Raw genomic sequence first — 14,762 nt, 5'->3', positions numbered from 1 at the left:
AGAGTTGGAAAACCATGGAAAAATTCAGCTCAAGCAATTGAATTTTGACAGACTATAAGTACTGAAGAAAAAGCCTGACAGTGAAAAGGGCAAGACAGCTTTCACTGCCTGTGATACCCATTTTTAAAGCTGTTTTTTTTATGTGATACATAACTCTAGCACAGCATTTGAATGGACCTTCAGGTCTGATACTCATCAACACATCAATGTCTCTCTTGCAAAATTAGCTTTTGGGCATATTGGCAGAGCACAGCCTGGCTTCTTCTGTAACATACCCAGGGAGAAAGCAGAGTAGATAGAGATGCATCTTATAACTAAATCAGAGGTGCATAAGCTTTACCCAAAACTCATATACATAACAGGCCAAGCTAAATCCTACAGGTTAGATTCAGATATGTAATCAGGTGCTGGTCCATTAATGCCAAACAATGGACCTGACCGGGCAGACTGACACACGTTTCACTTAACGCATGGCAACCCTGATTTGGGGTATGGATAGATGTAGTAACTGCACCGATATCAGACAACATAGGCTCTTAACATGCAACCGATATGTCAGCAGGCTTCTAGAGTGATACACGTGTAGATGAGCCCTTAGTGATTTAGCTAAAATGCATCAGCTGATGCTTGCTAATTAAAAAGTAGGTTTGTCCAGAGCCTCAGGACCTGTCATCACAAGCCTTTTATCCCCCTAAACTGCACGGGACCATCACAGCTACTCCAAAATCAGCAACGTCCCTCCAATACGGTCATCGCCATTGCCAGTTCTTCACCTAAGACTTAACTGTATAAACATCTTCATGTTCATTTAATTGTGTCCCCACTCAGAGTTTGCATTCATTTCAAGTATTTAGGTTTAGAACAATCTATAGGACAAATGACCCCCAAACCGCGGTGCAGCCCAGTGTTTATAGAATCTGGAAAGCACAGACCTGGTCCTGGGGGAAGGGAAAAATGGCTCTAGCTGTTAATGGGTCATTTTTCACAAGCAACACATTCCCCAAAGAAACACTAAGAACAGGAAACACAAGACTGCCAAAGTGACAGGTTGTTTTTATTCAATGCCATAAATCGCTGCTACGTTTCAGCAGTGCTACCCGGACATGAACCGGATGCAATGCTGGTGGCGTAGGTGAGCTGAGCCCTCTTACAGCTCACCACGTTAACATCACAGACACTGAATGTTCTGGTTTTTACACCAGTTTTGTAGAAAATCATGAATTCCTTTGAGTCTTCATTAAAATAGTCTCTGAATTCTTAAAAAAATAATCATCTCTTCAGCTTTAATGAAAATAGACGTAAAAACTCATAGCACTAATTTTTCTGAGGAAGGGAGAAATTCAGTCTTGGCAAGAAAGTAGGAATGCCCTGGAAGTGAGGTCTTCTGAAGCATGGACAGGGAGGAGAGGCTCCAGTTTCTAACTGGACTGACAGGTGCTGCTCCCTGATAACGTGGCACATCGGGGATTTTCCAGCTTCTTCTCCAGCACTGTCTAACCCACTGCAGCCAAGCGTGGAGAGGCTGGTCACATAAGTGTCAGCACCCACATCTGCAAATTGGCAAGTCAGGCATGGAGATGCAGAGCACGTGGTGCTGTGATATCAGGGCTGGGATCAGAGGGTGAGTTTGCAACCTGCCACCATGCTGGCGATTTACTGATGGGAAACCCACTGGCTCCAGGAGGGCAGGTGGAGGGGTGTGAGATCCAGCTCCTCCAGTGAGCTCTACGCAAACAGTCGGGCAGAGCTCACGGCAGGATCAGGACCTCAGCGGAGTTAGCCCCATCTCATTTCTCTGCTGCTAGGACTTTGGTGTCTGAGGGCCCTTTCCTCTGCCTGCCTCCCCTGGCCACCAGCCCAGCTTAGAGCCAGGGGATGGGATAAGAGGCGCAGTCAGCAAGGCCACACATGTTCTTCCCACGCTCGATGTGGAAATAGCTGAAAGGAGAAGGAAACCTGTGTTAGCAGGGGACTCACCCACAGTAGCCCAAGACACGACTGATCGAGGCACGAGGCTGTGCTGTCCCTGGGATCCTGGTACCATGGGACACAGCCCCTCCGGCACTGCTGTGCTTCAGAGCTGCTTCTGACCTAGACCAGGGGTGGATGGGGGGGCGCAGGGGTGCACCCCCCTTTGGTCCCTGCTCCACCCAAACTTTAAAACCAGCTGCTTGGGAAGGCTGTGGCATTGCTATTGTATTCAGGCAACACTGAGAGAGTCAATTGACTTCATGGCTCATTAACAGCATCCTGATCCCCACCCCCAAAAAATCAGCATCCTGATTCCTGCTAATCTCTTAACGACCCTCTCTCATTCCCAATGCAATTGATGTTGCACTATTCAGACTATCTTTTCTTCTGCAATGCTGCTGTTAGGCCTTTCTGATCATTTCTCTCCCATCTCACAGCCCTGCAAACTGTTTTTAGCTCCAGCTAAAAACCTTAAGGTGTGGGCGTATTAACTCAGGTGTAGAAATGACTGACAGCGAAGCATCGGTGGCGCTGTCAGGATGCTCCAGAAGGCTAGGTTTTGTTTGGTGAATCTGTATATAAGCTTCAGTTTCCTCTGCACAAAAATTAAGTTGATTTCCTAGTTGATTAAGTTGTGGGGCCTTTTTACCATCTTTAACTTTCCCTGAGCCTGATGAAAGGTGTGTGAGCCCAAAATCTTGCAGAAAAAGATATATAGATATATATATTTTTTTTTTTTTGCAATGTCTCAGTTGGTCTAATACAAGGCATCACATCTCTGAACCAAGAGTTCTAGGTTTTTGCATTGTGTAAGAGACCTACATTTAGCTATCATGCCCACAGGGCAAATGACACAAGAGCTGTTGCCCTGGCTGCAGCCGCAGCTGGGGATGGTGACTGGGTGTCAGAGCTCCTGCTGAGACTGCTGCAGACCCTGCTGCTGGGACGGCTCCAGCGTGTGTTAACAACTGCGGCAGCAGCAGTTCCCCCTGCTTTGTCTGTGGCAGTTTTGTGTGTAATGTCTCATGTTGTGTCAGGGCTGACTGTGTAGTGTGGATAAGTTAGACAATGGATTTGCATAGGGTGCTTTGCACAGGGCTGATCCTGCCAGCTCCACGGCTTTATGATTCTAGGGCTATTTTGACTATTTTTTGCCTAGTGGTTTTGTGGTTATTTAAGCTTTGTATATAACCCAGCAAATGGGGACACATTCCAGTAGTCATATTTATTTTTGCTCTTATCTTAAACTGAATAATACAGCGCTGCCCCCTGGAATATCAGTAAAGATTCTAGTTTCTCTTTAACTGGAGAAAAAAGAGTTTTGTGTTGCATGTGATGATGCGCCACACCAGCTGCACCCCGCTTCGCGAAACCCCAGCTCTGCCCAGGCCTAGACCCACCTTGGAATTTGCCACATGTGGGATTTCACCCAGAGACGCCCTCCCGCACACAGCTCACCATCACAACATCAGGGGCAAACAACACGGGTTCATCAGGGGCAGGTCCTGTCAGACCAACCTGGTGCCCTCTACGACCAGGTCACCAAATCCTTAGACGCAGGGGGAGCAGTGGACATCGTCTTCCTGGACTTCCGGAAGGCCTTTGACACTGTCTCTCACCCTGTTCTCATTAAGAAACTGGGGGGCTGTGGTGTAGACACCCACACAGTCAAATGGGTCGCCAACTGGCTGGAGGGCCACACCCAGAGAGCGGTGGTGGACGGGTCATGTCCGACCTGGAGGGACGTGGGCAGTGGGGTCCCCCAGGGCTCGGTCCTCGGGCCCGCACTGTTCAGCATCTTCATCAGTGACTTGGACGAGGGGTAAAAAGCACCTGTTCAAATTTGCTGATGACACTAAGATGTGGGGGGATGTGGGCGCGCTAGAAGGGAGGGACAGGCTGCAATCGGACCTAGACAGGTTACAGGGGTGGGCGGACGAGAACAGGATGGGATTCAACACTGACAAGTGCAAGGTGCTGCACCTGGGGAGGAACAACCAGCACCGTACCTACAGGCTGGGGAACTCCCTTCTCGTCAGGGCAGAGGCAGAAAAGGATCTGGGGGTCATCACTGATTCCAAGATGAACATGGGCCGGCAGTGTGGGGACGCGGTCAGGAAGGCCGACCGCACCTTGTCGTGCATCCACAGATGCATCTCGAGCAGGGCCAGGGAGGTGATCCTCCCCCTCTATGCGGCACTGGTCAGGCCGCAGCTGGAGTACTGCGTCCAGTTCTGGGCACCACACTTCAGGAGGGATGTGGACAGCATGGAGAGGGTCCAGAGAAGGCCACTCGCATGATTGGGGGCAGCAGGGCAGGCCCTACGGGAAGAGGCGACGGGACCTGAACCTGTTCAGCCTCTACAAGAGAAGGCTGAGGGGGATCTAGTGGCCTGTTATAAACTAGTCAGGGGGGACCAGCAGGCACTGGGGGAGTCCCTGTTCCCCCGAGCACCTCCAGGAGTGACCAGGAATAGCGGTCACAAGCTGGCAGAGGGCAGGTTTAGGTTAGATATCAGGAGGTGCGACTTCACGGTCAGGGCGGCTAGGAGCTGGAACCAGCTTCCAAGAGAAGTAGTGCTGGCTCCTACCCTGGGGGGCTTTAAGACAAGGCTAGATGAACATCTTGCTGGGGTTGTTTGACCCCAGCACTCTTTCCTGCCATGGCAGGGGGTTGGACTCAATGATATGCTCAGGTCCCCTCCAACCCTAGAAACTAAAAAACAAGCCAGCACAGCTAGTGCAGCTCCAAGCTGAGCCCAGCCATGCCCTGCTCTGCCCTGGCCTTACACACCTCAACATGAGACACAAAACAGGACAAGGAGCAATGGGCTCAAGCTGCAGGCAGGGAGGTTGATGTTGGATATTAGGAAAAACTCTCACGAGGAGGGTGGTGAAGTGCCGGAACAGGCTCCCCAGGGAGGTGGTGCAGCCTCCATCCTTGGAGGTGTTTAAGACCCGGCTAGACAAAGCCTTGGCTGGGATGATAGAGTTGGGGCTGGTCCTGCTTGGAGCAGGGGGCTGGTCTAGATGTGACCTCCTGGAGTCCCTTTCAACCTGAACCTCCTATGACCTGGGTTGCAGACAGACCCAGGGAGCTGGCTATCACCCCCAGGGAAGAATTGCCCCAGGAGCTTTGGGACGACAAGCCAGTGCAAAGTAGCTGCAGCAGAGGATGATAACTGGACCCAGTCCCTCACACAGAGAGCAGTTTTCAGAGCAAAACCTCAGTGCTAATTCCTCAGCTGCCATCTGGCCTTGTCGCCCTTAGCAAGCCCGGATGACCAGCTGCAGCGGAGAACGGATCAGCAAGCTGTCGCCCCGTGCACAGGCCAGAGGGAAAGTGTTTGCGGATCAGATCCAACAAGACCATGGTGTGGGCAGTGGGTACCGGCACTGGCCAGGGGCTGCTTACCCATCCATGCCCCAGTATGTGCCCCACGAGTTCTTGACGATCCAGTAAGGCATCCCATTTTCCACACCGTATCCGACAGCCAGGACCGCGTGGTTCACCTTGTCCGGGGTCTTCTCACAGTGCGGGCTGCACACAACAGACCCAAATAAAGCAAACGCAGTTCACGGAGCCTCCCCCTCGCTTAGCTGCCCCAGTCCCTCCCATGCTGCTGCCTCATGCTTCTGGGAACCCGGTTATTTAACCCCAGCTTCCTTCCCCTTCCACCGACTGGCTTTAGTGACCTTAGTTTCAACAGGAGCTACAGATTCATACCTCATTACCCAGATTAGCCCCTCCAGGTGCTAACTGCCTCGTTCATCTCAGCTGATCCAACCAACCCCCTTTTCTGCCTCTCTCAGCAGCATCTTTCCTGCCCCTTTCCCTTCAATATAATATCTCTTCTCCCCACTAGTCCATTCTTAGCTGCTGACAAACCAAGTGGCTGTCCACAAAGGCTCTGTAAGAGTGTGTCTACATGTTCATTAATGCACTTTTGCTAACGCACATTAGATTTAGTACTTCCATTGTGAGGTGCATTATCCTATTTTAATGCACATTAGCAAAAGCACACTTTTTTTACATTTTTAAATGCACATTAAAGCACATGTGTAGATGCAGCCTAAGAGACTGCGTGGGCCTGGGGAAAGATGAGGCCAAAAGGGAATGGCAGTGGAAAGACTGGCACTTCTTATTCAAGGGTCATTCAGCCCATGCCTTTGTGGTATTCAAATTAACCACAAATGAAAAGCAAAATTTTATCTTTTGCAGTTGTTGGGGGGCAACACATTTGTGAGAGGATGATTTATGTTTTCAGACCTTTATCATAAGGATCATTTAAAAAATCATGCCTCTGCACCTGCCGGTCTCTCAGGTGCTACCCCTCTGCTAGGGGCAGGAGCAGGGACTGCGCTGGTGGAAACCTGCCAGGGGAAAAAGCAACTCAAACATGGCTCCTGTTCACAGCCTGTCCCGCGCCCGGGGCACTCACTTGGTATAGACCCCTTTGGAGTACTGCATGAAGTCCTCGGTCACTTGGAAAGCGAAGCTCACAGGATTGTGCGTGCCCACGGCCTCCATCATGCCCTGCTCGTCGTACTGCAAGGAGACCGCTCTCAGCATCAGTTGCATTTTGGCAGCAGTTGCTACAGCCCAGAAGCCCCGGGCAGGCGGGCGTGGGGAAGCTGGCAAAGCACATCAATGCTTTTTCCACGTACAGGTGAATTAGGAGAGGGGCATGGACTGAGGACACGTGTGCTCCCCAGGCTGGGCATCTCCAATATCTGCAGGGCCAAGCTTGCTCCCAGCAAATCAGAGACTCTGGTCTGTCTTTGGGGAGTGGTTGCAGGCACCAAAATGTCTGAATTCTCCCCCAAAAAATGCAGTCGCCTGCTTTTGTAATGCATCATTGTCAGAGCTTGAAGATGGAGCCAGGGAAATGCAGGGAAACCCCTCTCTCTTCCCAACCGGTTCCTGAACAATTCCCACGGGCCACGGGCAAAGTGGAACAGGATCTCCCTGGCATGGGACCTGGTCCTGGGCGTGCACAGACTGTTGTGCATGTGTTAGGGGCATCTTTATAGGTAGCAGCCACGTGCTGCAGACGTGATGGAGAAGCGAGTGCCAGGAGGTGGGTGCATGCTGGGAGCGGGGTGAACATGGGCAGCAGATAGGAGGAAAACACACCGGAGCACCCTGAGCAATGCGGGACACATGCCCCTGCTGCACCAGCTGCCAGTGCTGTAATTAGTGCCTGCAAACCCTCCCCCAGCCTGACACCCACACCGAGGACTACCGAAAAAAGAAGAGAAACAAGCTATTTCCAGGTGCAGCCGGCAGCACTGGAACATACTGACTGCCAGGCGCTAACGCTGCTCCTCCCCTCCACGCCGGACCGGACCTATGGATCTGGCCCACCTCTGCAGCTGACACCGGTGGGAGTGGGGAAGAGCCTTACAGAGAAACACTGTTCTCATAGGGACGGCACTCATGGATGCTCGGCAGAGACTGCCCTTGCAACCTGCCTGGTCCCCAAACCCAGGGGCAACCCGCAGACTGGCCTAACTGGGGCTGCACAGAAGGAAGGCTTCACGAAGCATCTGATCTCCCAAACTCACCAGAGTGATGTTGACAACTTCCTTGACGAAGGCGATGGCCTTGTCGGGCTGGAACTTGCAGGTGCCGTTCTGTGCAAACACAAGGGAACGCGTGTTAAACCCTGCTCTGGTGCTAGCACCCGGGCTGCCGGCGACGGCTTTGCTGCAGTGACAAGGATACCTCTGCCCGGTACGGGTACGTGTCCTCTCCCATCAGCCCCTTGTTGTACAGGATGTACTCAAAGGCCTGGCTCGGCAGCCCCCTGCAAAACAGCACAGCAGAAGGGGGAGTTAATGACCCAGGAGACGCTGCCAGGTGAAGGCACGGCTCTTTCCCCTGCGAGGATGAACCTGGACATAGCTGTGCCGTTTGAGCGCTTGCATTGGGGGACACCTCTGGTGCCCGCAACAGCAAGGCACAGCCTCCCCTCCAAGACCTCGATGCTCCCCGGGGCCTCCTTTCCAGGGCTCTCCCTTCTTCCTCAGCTCTGGTGGTACAAAAGGGCAGTGCATGTCCTTGAAGATCCAACTCAGGCCAAGCCCAGGGGAGACCCTGGGGTCAAGGTCACCCTTGCTGCACAGGTCGGGTCCTTCTGCTGAGTGTGCTGGGCCCTTTCCTGGCTGCTCTTGCAGAGGTGCGCAGTGGGGTGGTCTCAGTGCCTGTGCTCAAGATGCTCTTGCCTCTGCTCAGTTTGGCCCTTGCACCTCAGAAAGGATCTGGGAGATCTAGAGAAGGTGCAGAGAAGGGCAGCAAAGAGGATGAACGCTGTGGAGGGGCGACTAACGAACCCAGGCCTGGTCTGCTTAGATAACAGACACTTGATGGTGAGTCATGATAAAACACTAAATGGAGAAGAGAAAGTCAGTAGAAACTCATCACTGACTGTCTGTCACAAGAAGAGAACCAGGGGTCACAAAATGAAATCAGGAGGCAGCAAATTTAAAATGAACAAAAAGTTTTTCACGCAGCGTGTCATTAGCGTATGGAACTCATTGTCACAAGATGTGGTGGAAACTGACAGTTTAACCAGCTTCAAAAATGGGGCTTGGAGGAAAGGGGCATCAGTCTCTGCTCTCTGCTATTGTGACACAGGAGACTGGGACCTAGGTCTAACCCAGCGAATGGCAGCTCATATGTAGCTGATGATACCAAAATGTGGGGTGAGGTAAGCACGCTAGTAGGGAGGGAAAGACTGCAGCAAGACCTGGCTAGGTTGCAGGGGTGGGCTGACAAAACCAGGATGCGCTTGCACACTGACAAGTGCAGGGTGCTGCATGTGGGCAGTAGAAACCAGCAGCACACTTATAGAATGGGAAACTCCCTTCTCGAGAGCACGGAGGCAGAAAGGGATCTTGGAGTCATTACTGACTCCAACATGAACATGGGCCGACAATGCGAGGTCACGGTTGGCAGGGCTAACTGGACCTTGTCGTGCATCCACAGGTGCATTTCAAGTAGGGCCAGGGAAGTGATCCTCCCCTCTACGCGGCACTGGTCAGGCTGCAGCTGGAGGACTGCATCCAGTTCTGGGCGCCGCACTGCAGGAGGGATGTGGACAGCATGGAGAGGGTCCAGAGGAGGCCACTCGCATGGTCAGGGGGCAGCAGGGCAGGCCCTACGAGGAGAGACTGCGGGACCTGAACCTGCTCAGCCTCCACAAGAGAAGGCTGAGGGGGGATCTTGTGGCCTGTTATAAACTAGTCAGGGGGGATCAGCAGGAATTGGGGGAGTCCCTGTTTCTCCAAGCACCGCCAGGAGTGACCAAAAATAACAGTCACAAGCCGGCAGAGGGGAGATTTAGGCTAGATATCAGGAGGCGCGACTTCACGGTCAGGGCGGCTAGGATCTGGAACCAGCTTCCAAGAGAAGTGGTGCAGGCCCCTACCCTGGGGGGCTTTAAGACAAGGCTAGACAATCACCTAGCTGGGGTCGTTTGACCCCCGTACTCTTTCCTGCCATGGCAGGGGGTCAGACTTGATGGTCTGCTCAGGTCCCTTCCGACCCGACCAACTATGAAACTCTGAGCCTGGCTGACAGATGGGCTCCAGCAGTGTGGTCACTGCCAAGATTTTGTTGCCTCTGCCCTGCTGGGTGTTAGGGGCCGTCAGCTCTGCAAATGTACTGCAAAGTGTCTCAACAAATGGAGATGCTCTTTCATCTGCAGGAAGGCAGGTGTGCTGGTGGGCAGGGTTCAGCCTTGTTCCATTAGAAAGCTGCAAGTTTAATTTACAGTGGGTGCATCTATGCAAGATGCTAACTGCAACAGCCTCGTAACACTTTCTAGTAGCATGCAGGGCAAAACCATGCTAGTATGCTACTGTGCAGTAGTATTAAGCTACCATGCACTTAGCGTCACTAAAAGCTGTATGCTGGTCCTAACCCAAATGAGCAGCCAGCTACTGTGCATTGATTTAGTTTGGTACTTGGTCGTGCAAGTACTAAACTTGATGCGCAGTAATGACGGTGCATTAATGAACATGTAGACATGCCCACTGTATGCGCTGGTAGAGCTTGGTACGGCGTCAGAGTATCCACTGTTGTCAGCCAGGCACTTGTTATAGAGCAATGCACGTGTGTGCACACCGGGCTTTCAGATTGCTTTTATCAGCTGGTTAAACTGCAGTCCAGGCAGTGGGTTCACGTGGGAGACACTATTGGGTGTTTCAGCACATGGTCAAATGCTCTGGACATTTTTCCCCCAAGGTACAAATATTTCTCCCTCTCTTGCTCCCTCCTCCCTTGAGATAGGACCAACGTGGTGCAAACCCCAGACAGGCTGCATCCCAGGTCCTCGGGATTTTTGGAGCCTGTGGAGAAAGAGCGTTACGCTCTCTGCGTCCAGGAGCTGCCTGCTCACAGCACTTACCCGCTGCACCCGTGGTTGTTGAAGTTCTGGGCACAGTCGACCAGCTGCTGCTCCGACTAGGGAAATACCTGGAGTCAGTGCATGTTCCCACCATCTCTCTGCCAGTCATTTTAAATACAACATTGAAGGCAGGCAACGCAACACTGAAGCCCTCTGCTACCCAGGCAGACGGCGTTTATCCTGTTTGACTAGGAATTGCCAGCCCAGGTCTGAGCCGGGGCCCTTGTTGCTCCCAGTAGCATATATAAGGAACCCTGAAGCAGGCAATTGCAATTAATCCATCCCCAAGGGATATTCATCCTGTCCTCATGCCCCAAGGAAGTGCGACTGGTGCTTTCCAAAGCTCCCGCTCATCTTTGCTCCGTGCTACAACAGCTCCGGATGCCCCAGGATGCCTCAGAAAGGCCTGGGCCCTGCCTGAACTCTGCTCCACTCTACTCATCACTAAACCAAAGCAGCATGAGAGCCCAAGAATGAATTATAGCAGCCTGTTCTCCTTTGCCCCCCTTGGGCTGACTCGTCCTGCAGCAGTGAGTCCCACCAGTTCACGGTCTGCGGTGCAAGGATTACTCCGCTAGCTAACCCAAGCGAACAGCTGAAGTGCAGCTGTTGCAATGACTCTTTCCCAGGCAAAAGGCCCTGCCTCAGCCTGGAGCAACGAGGCTCTTGGATATGACAAGGAAATGGGTTCCCCGCCGCACTCCCGGCTGCCTTGCTGGCTCAGCATGGGCGCAAGTGGTCCATAGCTGTGCGTATGCTAGCACATGCCCCAGGCGATACAGGGGAGCTGCCAGGGGACTGGAGGCCGGTCCCGGGAGCAGAGCGCAGGCCAGGGAAGCTCTTACCAGCATCAGGAGCTTTCCTGTCTTGATGGCGATTGCCGACTCGAGGCAGCCCGTGGTGGAGAAGGTCCAGCAGCTCCCACAGCTGCCCTGCATCGGAAGCCAAGCAGCCAAGGGTTAACATCCCTGAATGCACGGGGTGGGGGGACAACGCGCCAGCTCTCCTTGGTGCTGGGGGGCAGCGCTGCTAGCGGGGACGTCGTTAGCTCTCAGGGACTTTCCCCCATTGCTTTATACAGAGCACCCCCTTCCCTAACCAGTCCGCCTGGACGTAGCCCCTGGAGGGGTCCCCAAGGGCCTGCACGAGACCTCCCCTGTGCTGCCCAGGGGCCCTTGTCCAGCCAGCCCCTGGTCCCCACCTCCTCTGCGATCCCCTGGTCGGTCCCAGGATGGCCACCCCTTTCCTACCTGGTTTTTCACCGGGGTCACGTAGTTTCCTTTCTTCCTCCAGTCGATGGCGCTGGGGCAGGGCCGTGAGCTGCGCGGCAAGTTGCCCCGCGTGGCCGAGCAGTTCTGCAGGAACGGGGGGAACATCGAGCTGAGCCGCGGCCTGCACCGCGCACGGCACCGGCCTGCGGGGAAACACCTCGAGCGCGCCACGGGGGCCACGTCCCAGCTCAGCCCCGGGGGCTGGGCTCCCAGAATCAGCACCGTGTGCAGGGCGAACAGAGAGTGTGTGCGAGGGTCCCGACCCTGGGCAGTGCTGAGCCCCCAGGGAGGTCCATGTTGGGGCGGGATGCTCAGACCTGGGCACCGTACTGGGGCACAGCCTGGCAGATCCTTTTGAACTCCTTCCAATGCGGATGTTTCTGTTATGCTTCGATCTGAAGCCGAGGGCCCTAGCATGTTGGGAACGCTTCTAGTGCATTTGTCATGGGAGAAAAATGGGTGCTGTTTCACAGGCGACGATGCACCTCACTGTCTGCACCTCCCTTTGCAAAATCCTAGAGCCATCGGAAGGGGCAGCATGGATTGACTACCCCCCAAACTCAGCCCAGCTCATGGGTTTTCCTTCTGTTTTCCAAGGGATGCGCAGGTCTGCAAGGGCAGGAGCCCAGCACTGCCTTTTGCTGCACGGACGCCGGAGACTATAAGCAGAGGCAGCCCCGAATAAACCCCAGCTGCGTGGAAGGGGCCCCGGGAGAGCGTGCGCCGACGGCCCTGCGAAAGCCTGTGCTCACAGGACAGGCCTGCCTACCTGCGGCTCGCTCCAGAGGAATCTCTTCTTAAACTCGGCAAAGGTCAGGTCTGAGAAGGCGTTTAGCCCCACTGGAAAAGACGAGGAAGGAGAAAGGGGGGTTACGCCCCGCACTGAGCTGAGCCTGCTGCAGCGCAAGAGGAAGCGACCCCGCGCCCGGTCCTACTCTGGAAGGAGTGGTTCCCGGCGTTGTGCCGCTCCACCCGCCTCTTGTTGCTGGCGAAGATCCGGAGCCGGCTGTAGTACTCCTCGTCGCCGTACCACTTGCCGTGCTACGGGAGACACAGAGGGTGAGGGCGGCAGTGCCCAGACTGCAACGCTGCGTGTGACCTTGAGTGCCACAAAGCGACACAAACCTTGGCTCAAGTTTTCAAGTTCAGGTTCAGCCCTTGGCAGGGCCGGGGCAGGGGTGCTTTGCTGCCCTGACCGGAGGGTGCGGACTGGCCCACACCTCCCCCCAGCAGGGACTGCCCTTGGGGGAACGAACGGGGGCCCAAAAACACGGCGGCTCTTGTCTGGAGCTGCGTGTGCTGCTGCAGCCAGGGATTAGCACCGTGTGCAGGGCGAACAGAGAGCGTGTGCGAGGTCCCGACCCTGGGCAGTGCTGAGCGCCCCGACCAGATTGGAAATCCCTCCCCAGGAAGTCCCCTTGGCGGGCGAAGGGCTCAGCGGACCGAAACCAGGCTGCTTCTGTGCTTTGCAGAAGTGCGCGAGCGGCTTGCACATCTGCTGGTGGGTGGGAACCCGTGACGCTGTTTTGGTTTTAGAAGCGAAGTTGGCTTACCTGCAGCATCCAGGACCTAAACTGAATCTCCTCTGGAAGAGAGAGAGAGAGATGAAAGTACAGCGCTGGGCTCCTAGGGCAGGGGGCTCCGGTCACGGGGGCAGCTGCTAGCCCTGGGGCAGCCACGCTCGATGCCTTTCATGCAGGCAGCCACAGCCTTGCTGGAAAGCCCCACTCGCCACTGCCCGTCCAGGGTTTTCACAGCAAGGCCACAAGCCACCACCACCACGGCCACAAGACATGCATGAGAACATGCCCCAGACATCAGGGGCCGCGGGGCACTGGGTCCCCTGCCCCCTAGGCCCGGAGCATCACCTGCTCAGGCAGCTGACAGCGGGGTTTGCTTGCCCTGGACGCTCGGTCCTCCCCTCCCTACAGCCTGGCACAGAGCTGGCCGCTGACCAGGGTCCCTCTGCCATCAGGCTGAAGCCCTTGCTTTGCTCCACGATCAGCAGAAACAAGGGCACCGTGCCAAAGGCGGAGGCCAGCGACGGACGGGAAGCAGAACTGAAAGTGCTTGCCTGGTCCCCCGCTCCCTCTGGAGCACAGAAAGCAAGGACGGGGCACCGTGCAGCCCTGCGACATCCAGGATCGGGGCCCCGCACGGCGAGACCGCTCCCTGCCATCCCCGCGAGTCATCGAATGCAACCGACCTTTGCACCCTGGAAGCACCCGTGCTGGGGGTCCATCTCCCGGCCCCCATGCAGCACCGAGAGCCGGCAGACTGCCCGCCCGCCTCCCCCGGGCCCTGGGATGCCCACGGTGCTGGGGGCTGCCTGGATTTGGGCAGCCTGGCGCGAACGTGCTGCGCCCTGCAGCCCCCCTTCCCTTTACCTTCAGCAGTGACCGCGTGGGAGCCAGAAGCAGAAGTGATGGAGACCACCGTGGCAGCAGCCAGCAGCCAGCACAGAGGCGGTCGCATCCTGGCCACAGCACGGACCAGCTCCCTCCAGCCTGGCTGCAAGGGCTTGGATGGGGTCTGGTCACGTGGGACGAGTGTGCGGGGAGGGCTGGCCGTGGCTGCGGCAGAGCGGAGATTGCTGGGCTGGAGGAGGAAGTGCCAAAAATGCACATGCAGCAGGGCCAAGTCTCAGCCCTGGGGGTGGGGGAGGAGTGGGGCAAAGATCACCCTGGCCCAAGGTGCAAGGAGGGCCGTGCAGCGGAGCGGGGCAGCCTGGGAAGGACTCAGGCAGCTGGCTGAGGCACTGGGCCCCGATCCTGAGCCTGGGATCCTGGGCAGAGCCCGTACAGGAACAAGCTCCGCTCGAGTGTCAGGTGCAGGCGGAGAGCAAAGTCCAGTGCATTCGCAGGCAGCAAAGCCGCTCCCTAGCAGGAGGACTGTGCAGTTTGTGCTTCACTGAGCACGCCGGGACTCTCCCGCCTTTGCACGGCTTCCCCTGGACACCCCCACGGCTCACGCGGCGCAGCGGAGGTCAAGGGTGCAGGGTCTCGCACTGCTGCAGCAAACCTGCCGTTGCAGCAAAGGGTTGCATCCTGCCCGGTACCAGCGCAGGTGCCCTGGAGCGGGGCTGGGGCCAGGCTGGAGATGGGGC

At 55.4% G+C, this 14,762-nt stretch overlaps 1 protein-coding gene across 1 annotated transcript; it reads right to left on the bottom strand.

Annotated features, from left to right (window-relative positions):
* Positions 1–1,036: 1,036 nt before the first annotated feature.
* Positions 1,037–14,231, bottom strand: CTSH (cathepsin H). Its single transcript, XM_090029583.1, has 12 exons — positions 14,044–14,231; positions 13,210–13,241; positions 12,592–12,697; positions 12,426–12,496; positions 11,636–11,740; positions 11,231–11,317; positions 10,386–10,441; positions 7,700–7,781; positions 7,540–7,608; positions 6,414–6,520; positions 5,387–5,512; positions 1,037–1,938 (listed from the first exon to the last, which is right to left on the bottom strand). The coding sequence occupies exons 1-12, from the start codon at positions 14,129–14,131 to the stop codon at positions 1,863–1,865; spliced, it is 1,005 nt and encodes a 334-aa protein (XP_089885709.1). The 5' UTR covers positions 14,132–14,231; the 3' UTR covers positions 1,037–1,862.
* Between the last annotated feature and the right edge of the window lie 531 nt (positions 14,232–14,762).

The sequence above is a fragment of the Crocodylus siamensis genome, chromosome 15, assembly GCF_052110815.1.
Source record: "Crocodylus siamensis isolate JL-2025a chromosome 15, ASM5211081v1, whole genome shotgun sequence".
Classification (NCBI taxonomy): Eukaryota; Metazoa; Chordata; order Crocodylia; family Crocodylidae; genus Crocodylus; species Crocodylus siamensis.
The sequence above is the reverse complement of the archived record's forward strand: the minus strand, read 5'-3'. Positions and strand labels throughout refer to the sequence as shown.